Source organism: Narcine bancroftii, chromosome 5, assembly GCF_036971445.1.
Source record: "Narcine bancroftii isolate sNarBan1 chromosome 5, sNarBan1.hap1, whole genome shotgun sequence".
Lineage (NCBI taxonomy): Eukaryota > Metazoa > Chordata > Chondrichthyes > Torpediniformes > Narcinidae > Narcine > Narcine bancroftii.
This window is the reverse complement of record NC_091473.1, coordinates 5,185,208-5,197,466: the sequence shown is the minus strand read 5'-3', so window position 1 is coordinate 5,197,466 and position 12,259 is coordinate 5,185,208. Positions and strand designations below refer to the sequence as shown.

General features: G+C 37.5%; 1 protein-coding gene across 2 annotated transcripts in view; it reads right to left on the bottom strand.

The window, feature by feature from the left end:
- Positions 1-9,368, bottom strand: part of fancd2 (FA complementation group D2) — a 129,518-nt gene extending 120,150 nt beyond the window's left edge. For both annotated transcript variants that reach the window (XM_069936607.1, XM_069936608.1), the window contains exons 1-3: positions 9,207-9,368; positions 7,461-7,598; positions 6,301-6,368 (exon numbers count right to left, since the gene is read on the bottom strand). In XM_069936607.1, the coding sequence (XP_069792708.1) occupies positions 6,301-6,368; positions 7,461-7,598; positions 9,207-9,273 (273 nt within the window). In that variant the 5' untranslated portion in view covers positions 9,274-9,368. The remainder of the gene's footprint in view (positions 1-6,300; positions 6,369-7,460; positions 7,599-9,206) is intronic.
- Between the last annotated feature and the right edge of the window lie 2,891 nt (positions 9,369-12,259).

Sequence of the window (12,259 nt, the reverse complement as noted above, 5' to 3'; positions counted from 1 at the left end):
CATAACCAAATTAAAAGGAAGAAACTACTAAATTTACTGAAAAAGGAAAAAATTGATATAGCATTCGTCCAAGAAACACACTTAACTGAATTGGAGCACAAGAAATTAAAGAGAGATTGGGTAGGACATGTAACAGCAGCATCGTATAATTCAAAAGCAAGAGGAGTGGCTATATTAATTAGTAAAAATGTGCCATTTAAAATAGAAGAGGAAATAATAGATCCAGCAGGGAGATATGTTATGATAAAATGTCAGATATATTCGGAGTTTTGGAATCTACTTAATGTATATTCACCTAACGAAGAAGATCAAAAGTTTATGCAAGATATCTTTTTGAAGGTAGCTAATACGCAAGGGAACATACTAATAGGAGGGGATTTCAACCTGAATTTGGATCCAAATATGGATAAAACGGGGAAAAAAATTAACAGGAAGAACAAAGTAACCAAATTTATCATTAAATCAATGCAAGAAATGAAACTTTTGGATATATGGAGGAAACAAAACCCAAAAGAAAAGGAATACTCATACTACTCGGCTAGACATAAAACATACTCAAGAATAGACCTATTTTTGTTATCAGCTAGTATGCAGGATAGAGTAAGAAAAACAGAATATAAAGCGAGAATGCTATCGGACCATTCACCCTTAATATTGACAGTAAAGCTAGAGGACATCCCTCCAAGAATGTATAGATGGAGATTAAACCCCATGCTAATTAAAAGACAGGATTTTAGAGAATTTATTGAAAAACAATTAAAAATGTATTTTGAAGTAAATACGGAATCAGTGGAAGATAAGTTTATACTATGGGACGCAATGAAAGCATTCATTAGAGGGCAAATAATAAGTTATGTAACCAAGATGAAGAAGGACTATAATCAGGAAACAGAGCAGTTGGAAAGGGAAATAGTAAACATAGAAAAAAAATTAGCAATGAAGGAAGATACAACTAAAAGAAGAGAATTGGCGGATAAAAAAATAAAATATGAAACATTACAAACATATAAGGTAGAGAAGAATATAATGAAGACAAAACAGAAATATTATGAACTAGGTGAAAAAATGCACAAAATCCTAGCATGGCAGCTTAAGACAGAACAAGCTAAGAAAATGGTATTGGCATCAAGGAAAAAAGACAAACAAATTACATATAATCCAAAAGAAATTAAGGAAAACTTTAGAGAATTCTATGAACAATTATACCGAACTGAAAACGAAGGGAAAGAAGGGAAAATAGATGAATTTTTGACTAAAATTGAACTACCAAAACTACAAATAGAGGAACAAAATAAATTAACAGAACCATTTGGAACAGTAGAAATACAAGAGATAATAAAAAAATTACCAAATAATAAGACACCAGGAGAGGATGGATTTACAAAACATTTAAAGACTTATTAATACCGCCCCTCCTGGATGTAATCAACCAGATTGATGAAACACAAAGCTTACCAGATTCATGTAAAACAGCAATAATTACAGTAATACTAAAACAAGGGAAAGATCCACTCTCACCAGCGTCATATAGACCAATATCTTTGCTTAACACAGATTATAAGATAATAACTAAACTATTAGCAAACAGATTAGCAGAACAGGTACCGAAAATGGTAAATTTAGACCAAACTGGATTTATCAAAAAAAGACGCACAACAGACAATATTTGTAAATTTATTAACTTAATTCATGCAGTAGAAGGAAATAAAGCACCTACAGTAGCAGTTGCTTTAGACGCAGAGAAGGCCTTCGACAGAGTAGAATGGAATTATTTGTTCAAAGTATTGCAAAAATTCAGTTTACCGGAGAAGTATATTAATTGGATTAAAGCATTATATAAGGGACCGTTAGCAAAAGTGACAGTAAATGGACATGTATCAAAGCAATTTAACTTAAGCAGGTCAACACGGCAGGGATGCCCACTATCACCTTTATTGTTTGCGCTAGCTATAGAACCACTAGCAGAATTGATAAGAATAGATAATAATATAAAAGGAATAAAAATAAAAGACAGGGAATATAAAATCAGTCTATTTGCGGATGATGTTATAGTGTACTTAACAGAACCAGAACTATCAATAAAAGGACTATATAAGAAATTGAAGGAATATGGAGAAGTGTCGGGTTACAAGATAAACGTAAATAAAAGTGAAGCAATGCCTATGAATAATGCGGATTTCTCAAAATTTAAGAAGGAATCCCCATTCAGATGGCAAATGCAGGCAATAAGATACCTAGGTGTACAAATAAACAAAAATCTAGGCCAATTATATAAACTCAATTACAATCCACTAATGAAAAAATTACAGGACGATTTAGAGCATTGGAAAGATCTACCACTAACACTGATAGGAAGGATAAACTGTATTAAAATGAACATTTTTCCAAGGATATTATACTTATTTCAGGCATTGCCAATACAACTGACAGAAAAATTCTTCAAGGAGTTAAAGAAAATAATAAGGAAATTTTTATGGAGAGGGGGGAAACCGAGGATAGCACTAGATAAATTAACAGAATGGTATAAACAAGGAGGCTTACAATTGCCAAACTTCAAAAATTATTATAGAGCCGCACAATTAAGATACCTATCAGATTTTTATTAAACAAGGGAAAAACCAGACTGGACGAGATTAGAATTAGATAAAATAGGGGAAAAGATACCTGAACACATATTATATAAATGGGACGAAAAATTGGTACAACATAGAACTTCTCCAGTACTACATCATCTCCTCAATATTTGGAAGAAGATTCATGTGGAAAGAAATAAAACAAATTATCAATTACCAAAACTAATATTGACGCAAAATAAGCTACTCCCTTTAGAGAATGGGAAAAAAAAGGATTAAAAGAATAGAAAATTGTTTTTCAGGAAGTAGATTCTTATCCTTTGAACAAATGAGAGATAAGTACAATATAACTGGAGATACAGCGCTGGCATATTACCAACTGAGATCCTACTTGAAGGATAAATTAGGAAGCAATTTGAGTTTACCAGAGGGAAGTAACCTTGAATATGTGATTACAGATACAATGTTAATCAAAAGATTTATAACAAATATGTATATTAAACTGCAAGAAAAGGAGAATGAGGAAACATATGGTAAAACTAAACAAAAATGGGAACAAGATTTAAATATAAAGATAAAAAAGGAAACATGGGAGAAATTATGTTCTGGAACGATGAGAAATACAATAAATACGAGGCTGCGTATGATACAATATAATTGGTTACACAGACTATACATTACACCGCAAAAGTTAAATAAATGGGACCCAACAGTATCTGATAGATGTTTTCGATGTAAAAAAGAAATGGGAACAACAATTCATGCAATCTGGACATGTGAGAGAGTAGAAAAATTTTGGGATGATCTCAATCAGATATTAAATAAAATAACAGAAAACAATATACCAAAGAATCCAGAGATCTTTCTCCTAAGTAACATAAAAAACAAAGAATTTGGAATTGATTTGGAGGATGCACAAAAAAGATTTGTTAAGATAGCCCTAGCCGTAGCAAAAAAATGTATTATGTCAACCTGGAAATTGGAAGATAATTTGAAAATACAACAATGGTATATAGAAATGAATAAATGTATTCCATTAGAAAAAATAACATATATTTCAATATTATTTCTTAAACTATTCGAACAAATATGGGAGCCTTACATTAAATACAATAGCGAAAACCTACCGGGAACAAACATTATCTAAGTGGATGGAAGGAGAAGGAAAGAAAAGAATGGACTCAGTAGAATTTCTGGTGTATTTTTGTTGAATGACAACATTGTCTGTCTGACTGGTTTAATGCAACCTAGATTGTATACCTAAAATGGATGAGAGGGGGGGGGGGTGGGGGGGTGGCCTGGGAGGAGGGAGGTGGGGGGAGAAAAAGTCACTGTATATGTGTGAAAAAGAAAAAGTGTATATCATGGCTAATGTAATTTATGGTGTGAAAAATAAAAAATTTAAAAAAAAACAAGTCACAAAATGTGTTGTTTTGCAGCACCATCTCAGTGCAAACATTTTATATAAACCACCTAACAACAATAAATAAAAATACGATTTCATGCCACTTATAAACTCCTGCACGTAAAATCAAAGTAAGGCAGAGCCTTTGGTTCATTGATCATTCAGGATTCTGATGGCAGTGGGAAAGAAGCTGTCCCTGTGCCACTGAGTGCTTATCTTTTAGCTCCTGTACCTTTTTCCTGATGGCAGAAGAAGAAAGAGCGCATGGCCTGGGTAGTAGGGATTCTTGAGGATTGATTTCCTTTCTTAAGACGCCGCCTCTCGTCAATGTCCTCGACGGAGTGAAGTCTGGTGACGTGATGTCACAGGCCGAGTTAACAACCTTCTGGAATTTTTTCTCATTCCTGAGTGTTGGCACCTCCGTACCAGACAATGATGCAACCAGCCAGAATGCTCTCCATGGTACACCTGAAGAAGTTTTCATGAGTCTTCAGTGATATACCAAATCTCAAACAACTCACAAAGTATAGCCGCTGACGAGTCTTCTTCATGATTGCATCAACATGAAAGCTCCAGGATAGATCCTCGGAGATGTTGACACCCAGGAATTTGAAGTCCTTGACCATCTCTACTACTGACCCCTCAATGAGTACTGGTTCATGTTCTCCTGATTTCCTCCTTAAGTTCACAATCATATCCTTGGTTTTACTAGCAGTGAGCGCAAGGTTGTTGGTGTGACACCACTCATTATGCTGATATATCTCCCTCCTGAACACTTCCTCAATGTCATTTGTGATTCTGCCAACAACCATGATGCCATCAGCAAATTTGTAGATAATATTGGAACTGTGCCTGGTTACATAGTAATGGATGTATTGTGACAGAGTATATAGAGATGTTTTTGGGAGATAAATTTAAATACTGGAGCTATGCTGGACATAGTGGATTCTCACAGCTTTTTGCAAGAGCTAAGCATGCATCCTTTTTGCTCAAGAGACGTCACTAATGGATTATTGTTTACCAAGGCAACAGATAAAAGAGGAGGCTAGAACTGCTGTTGACTGAAAGGAGAATTTGCTATAAGAGGGTCATGTGGTTTATAAACAGAGAGAGTCAAACAGGCTTTCTCTCAGTCAGAGAGAGAGAGAGAGAGAGAGAGAGACACAGAGAGAGAGAGACAGAGAGACAGAGAGACAGAGAGAGAGAGAGATCACTTGACAGTGTCAGCCAGCAGAAGTTGCTGGGACTGAAACAGGACAAGCTGGCAAGCTTTTGGAAGACAGTCTGGTCAAAGCCCTTGTGGTTCATGCGAGAGGGCTGGCTGTCTAATGTTTCACTTGGAATAAGTGAAACAAAAAGGAACTCTGTGGTGACCAGAAAGAAAATGGTTATCATCTGGAAAACCCTGATGGGGCAAATTTCATAAGCAGGACACTGAGGTGACTGATGGAAGTACATCAGTTGTGGATGTCCTGGAACAACACACCTCTCTGAAAACCAATAAAAATGTTCCTGAGTGGTAACCATTTACCTTTCGAGTACCAAAGCCTGGTGAACTTTATACATGTTAAAATCTGTGCACAGTATAAGAATTGCCTGCAACCAGTGAAGTTGGAGGATTGAAAAGTGAGATTGGACTATGAACCAAAGAACTTTTCTGAGCTTACACATACATTACATAAACGCATGCTTAGAATTAGAAGGGGGTTAAGTTTGGTTAAGTAAGTCAATAGTGATAAGTTAAAGTTTGATTCTAAGATAATTAAAAGCAACTTTTGTTTAAGTAATAATTTGTCTTGGTGAATATCTATTGCTGCTGGGTTTATGGGCCCTCTGGGCTCATAACATTTTATTGAGCAGAGCAGTGGGCTAAGCATGCATCCTTGAGGTGCATCTGTGTTGATTGTCAGTGAGGAGATGTACTGACTGTGTTCTTCCAATGAGAAAGTCAAGGATCCCTGAAGGCTCAATGATAACAACTTATTTTCACACTTTCAGCTGATATCATTGGATATTATTTTGCAGCATTCAGCATAGATGATATTTCTCTTCAGTGCTAGGATGCTCAAGTGCAACAGAAATGACTCCCCTGCTGAGATCAAATAAGACCAAGAACTCACCTGGGACCTGGTCTGTGTGCCCTTGTGTATCTTCAAATAAAGTGTTCATCCAGACATTTCAACACCCACTAAGAGACTGAAGTTGCCATTTTTAATTATAAATTGCTGTGAAAAAGTCTATTTCAAAAAAATATCACTTGCCAACTGCTATTACTGGCAGGTCTCAAAACATACCAGCCAAGATACAAAATAATATACTTACACCAGGATAGCGTGAGTGCTTCCTCAAAGCTTGATAAAGCTTCTTTTGGAAAAGTGCTTGGTCTATAGCTACAACAAATATAAATAAAAACAAGTTGAACTTAAGGATAATTTAAGCACAGACTCTGACAGATTTCCAAACATTCTGAACTTTCATATAACTTGTATTCAGTTGCTATTCCTAGGTTTTTGCATTCTAACCACTACTCCATTCTCTATGCCAAAGCTGTAAAACTAGCTTTCAAAATAAACTGTTGGTAAAATGAAAATACCATTCTGGTAATGTGAAATGAAAACAAGAAGCACAAGATATTCCAGTGGTTAGACAACATCTGTAGAGAGAGAAAAATAATATTTTTAAAAGGCAAATGTTAGCAACGCAACATCTTGAATGGAAATTCAGGGGAACAGGGGATAAGAGAAACAAATGAAGGGCTGTAATAAATGATGAGGAAGTAATGGTGAAAGACAAAAGTGATGTTGCATTAACAGGATGAGTGAAGAAATAAATGGACATAACAATGGGGCTATTTCAGACAAGAATCACTTCAGCAATAGAAACAGAGCACATTTTGTCTGACTTTGAAAATGCAACTTTGCTGTATCCCTACAATTTCATTTTCATCAAGAAAGACACTAATGGAATTAGCTTCCCCCATGGCATCAGGGGGAATGCTTAATGCTGAAATATCAGTGTAAAGAAAAACTTACTTTCACATCTTTAGCCAGAGATTCTGACCTCTAGACATAGATCCATGTCAAGGAGAGAATTCCCCATTTTAGAAATCAAAAACTCTAACTGCCTCAAAATATTAGATCAGACCATAACCTCTGTTCGAATAAGGACAGTATTAAGTAAACATTTGTTACAAAATGTTTACAAATATCAACCAATTCATTTGCAAAGTGGACATCAATCTATCCTTCAGGATGATAATCAAAGGAAATGCACTAGCTGCCAAATAATTTTCAAAATACAAATTTTATTATTCAAATATTAGTTATAAAAACTGCTGAAACTTTACAGTTTGAAACATCATTTCATTATACATCATGCAACAAATAACACCTATAAATTCACCAATTTATATTCACTTGTTGAAATGAAAATAGTAATGGAAATTTAACAAAGACTAATGGAAGATGGAAACAAAAACATACTGAGTTTATTTGGTTGATTTCCATATTTCAGAATCACTCCTGCTATTTTCAGCAGTTGTACAAATACTGTATCATCATCCACCTCTCCCTCCTCGACAGATGTTCGTTTTCCACCACCAATTTTGCTCTTCTTTGCCCCTAAGAAAAATCATCCCATCACTCTTCGTGAAGCAAAGATTGGTAAAATAAACAGTTAACTGAAGACATTTTTTTTCTGATTGACACATGATTGGAAGTCTACTTATGCTTAATTTTTGAAGGCAGCTACATTATCTCAGAGAATGCTATCTCTCCTGTGTCCTGTTAACACCATATTAAAATTATTCAAACATGAGCATTTTATACCATGTATTCCTTCACTATTTCATAATCATTGTTGACAGTCTTAAAACATAACTTTAAGAAAATCACCCACTAAATTATCATTCGGATATTTTCAATTTTTAAACAAAAGTGTCGCATTTACATAATGACACAACTGTGAAATGTCTAAAGAAATATTGCTCAGAAAGCTTTCATTAATAACACTGTGATGATCTGCTTTTGATCTGATTTTATTCAGTGATAAATCTTGCCGTGGCATTTGGAATGAATATTCACACACCTACTTCTTTGCAATGTAGTGATGAAATGTTTTGAGATTTCAGATGAAAGACAACTTGCAAAAGGGCAGCAAAGCCTTCCTTGTGCAAAATTCAATCAATAAATATAAAATTAGAAAATATTTTCAGGTCATTAGGATCTGAAAACACATAATATATATGATGCTTCATTCAAACTATCATAGTTAGACTGTAAGACTATTTCCTAGTTAGGATTTTTAATAGCTACAACATTCACAGAGGTTCACATTGAGATTTATTGTCACATGTACCAAGATGCAGTGATAAAGATTGTTTTGTAAGCAGTCCAGATAGACATCTCATGCACAGTATGACAAGAAAGAAAGACACAGCATAGAAACCCAGTTACAGAGAGAGGTCAGTTAGAACAGAGCAAAGGCAACACAATTTCACTAATATGAGGTTCATTCAGAATACTGAAAACAGCAGGAAAGAAACTGTCATGGAATCTGGTTGTGCATCATCTCACGCTCGTGAATCTCCTCCTGCCAGGTAGGGCGGGGGGGCTGAAGAGAGGGTGGCCAGGGTGGAATGAGTCACTTAATATGCTGTCTGCTTTTCCAAGGTAGCAAGAAGCATGTTGGCCATATGAAGGACAGGATGAAAGAACAGATGACCACTGGGAGAGGAGCCAGAGAACTTACACCATCCATCAATCTAAATCATTGACTTAAGGAGAGACAGAATAAAAGGAATAATGAAAACAAAAAAAAAATCAGAAAGCAAAAATACAAGAACTCATTCAGTGCTAAATTTACAGAACATAATAACTACAACACTAATGTTGCTCCATCATACAAAAACATGAATACCATTCATGGAGAAGCAAAGAATTCAAAAGATATTAAGCATTAACTGTTTTATCCAGTTAGTTGCATGTTAATTATTCAGTGATGGGAATTCAAATTGTCTACTCAGTGGTCTCAAAAGCTGAAATTAACCTGCAACTACACCTGCAATTAATCTGCAAATAAATGCTGCTTTGGGTTATTCAGAATTAGAATCAATTCTAGAGTAGATGAGAAGCAGACCTCAGATGGTGGAGATGGCAACTGTGACATAGTCTCTACGACAGATAAGGACGCAAAATTAATAAACGTTTATAAAGAGTAAATCTAGTTACTTGATTGGTCTTTAGCATTTACCACGTCATCGTCCATTGACTTAGACAACCTTCTCTTGGCCAACATGATGCAGTCCCGGGCCTGCACCTAACTCTCCCAGCAAAACTTGACAAAAACCCAACTTGTCCAGCCCGCCACGACAGGCACCTCCCCGCGCATGCGTTCCCCACCCGCCACGACAGGCACCTCCCCGCGCATGCGTTCCCCACCCGCCACGACAGGCACCTCCCCGCGCATGCGTTCCCCACCCGCCACGACAGGCACCTCCCCGCGCATGCGTTCCCCACCCGCCACGACAGGCACCTCCCCGCGCATGCGTTCCCCACCCGCCACGACAGGCACCTCCCCGCGCATGCGTTCCCCACCCGCCACGACAGGCACCTCCCCGCGCATGCATTCCCCACCCGCCACGACAGGCACCTCCCCGCGCATGCGTTCCCCACCCGCCACGACAGGCACCTCCCCGCGCATGCGTTCCCCACCCGCCACGACAGGCACCTCCCCGCGCATGCGTTCCCCACCCGCCACGACAGGCACCTCCCCGCGCATGCGTTCCCCACCCGCCACGACAGGCACCTCCCCGCGCATGCGTTCCCCACCTGCCACGACAGGCATCTCCCTGCGCATGCGTTCTCCACCCGCCAGCTCCCTGCGCATGCACGGTACCGCGCTACTTAGCTCCTCGCGCTCTGAATCTGTTCTTCCCTGGAAAACGAGACCAAGGAAGAAAATCTAAAATACACACACACACAAAAAAAAACTGCTGATGCCACTAATCTAAAGTAGAAATACAAAGTGCTTGAAACACTCTCTAGATCGAATTTAAGACAGGAGAAAAACATATAAGCTGCAGATGCTGGGATCTTGAGCAAGCAATGCTGCAGAGCTCAAACAGCATCCATGCGGAGACGTGGTTGTCGGAAACCAGTAGGCAGTCATTGGGAAAAATCTGAAAACAATGAATAAGATAAAGGCATTTATTTAAAATATCATGAAACAAACCAACCGGAGATAGAATGGCTTTATTGAAAGTGAAATCATGTTGCGAGGATCCACATCACCCAGCACACGTTCTGTTTTTGCTGCTGCCCCTCCACCATCAGACTCAATCAGGGGCTCATTTAAGGACTATTTCACTTTAATGTTTGTTTTTTTCTCCTCTCTGAATTGCACAGTTTGTTTACATTTCTTTGCTTGTTTACATGTGTACATCGTGTACAGTTTTCTTTTGCACTACCAATAAGTGGTAATTCTCCTTGGTCCACAAGAAAAAGAATCTCAAAGTTTTATGTGATATGTTTGTACTCTGACAATAAATCTGAAATCTTATTCGAGAATGTGTACTTGAATTGTCAAATTGATATTGTTATGAGCCCAGAGGACCCCAAAATCAACAGCAATAAAAATTCACCAAGACAAATAGTTACTTAAACAAAAGTTGCTTTTAATTATCTTAAAACATGATTACAAGATCAAACTTTAACTTATTACTATTAACTTAATTAACCCCCTTCTAATTCTAAATGTACGTGTATGTAATGTGTATATATGTTCAAAAAAGTTCTTTGATTCACAATCCAATCTCACTTTTCACTCCTCCAAGTTCACTGGTTACAGGCAATTCTTGTACTGTGCACAGAATTTAACATTTATGAATTTCTCCAGGCTTTGGTGCTTGAAAAGTAAATGGTTACAACTCAGGAAGGTTCTTGTCAGTTTTCAGAGAGAGATTTGTTGCAAGTTGGGCACCCACAGCTGATTCCTTTATATCAGCCATTTCAGTGTCTTGCCAAAGAAACTTGCCCCATGTGATAACCTCTTTCTTTCAGGTCCCCACAGGGTTCCTTTTTATTTCTCTTATTTCAAGTGAAACATTAGGCAGCTAGTCCTCTCCTCTTGTATGGACCACAAGGGCTTTGACCAGGCTGAACTAAGAACTCACAACCCATCTTCAAAATGGGATTTTTCCACAAGCTTGCCAGCTTGTCATGTTCCAGTCCCAACTGCTGCTGAACTGTAGAACTGAACTCTCTCCCTCAGAGAAAACCACATGACCCTCTTAGAACACCCAACCCCACTCAGACAGACTGCAACTCTGGACCTAATCTTCTGAGTTCATTCATCTGTGGCTTTCCATAACAATAATCCATTACTCCACAGCACGTCCAGTTAACACCTACTTGTGGAGTCCTTATAGGCATTCTTCAAAGTTTATACAAAGGCACTCAGAGTCTGAACTGTCTGGCTTGAGCAGAGCTCTGGCATTTTAAATGAGACCGTTTCAAGTATTTGTATGTGATTTACACTCAAACAACATGCCACAATTTATCTCCTTTAAAACATATCTATATACATTATAAAATATAACACTATCTGTCACAATATGAAGATGATGTTTCCCTAATGGTGGTTTATATAATTTAGGCCTATTGTTTTATAATAAAGATCACCTATATAATGCAAACATGAGGAGGAATTTCTTCTCTCAGAAGTCATGATTCTTCAGAATTTTCTATCGCAGACAGCCCTGGAGGCATTTATTGAATCAATATAAGGGAGGCATTGACAGAAATTTAAACTATATGGAGCCATGGGAGAAATGGTGTGATGTGACTAAATTTGCATCAGTGATTAATGTAGGGGCTGATTGGACTACTGCTTTTGCTTTCCTATGTTAGGAAGCAACTGGAGAGAGAGAGAAACAGCTACTGCCCCGAATTCATGGAAGTTAAATGATCTTTTTGTATTCACAAATTTTGCTTATATTTCAAGTGTATTCTCCTTGTATCGCCCATTCGCAGGGATACCTCACTGGGATTTAATTTTGATTTTGACATAAAATATTGGAAATAAAATGCACACAATGTCAGCGGATTGAAGCTAGATTAACAGTTCATCCTGTAGGCTGCATTAAGACAAAGTGAAACACAAAAGTCGGCAGATGCTGTGACTTGGAACCGTACAGCACAGGAGCATGACCTTAAGCCTTCATTGTCTGCACCCAACCTGATCCCAAATAAACTCTGCCTGCACAAGATCCAAATCCATCCAT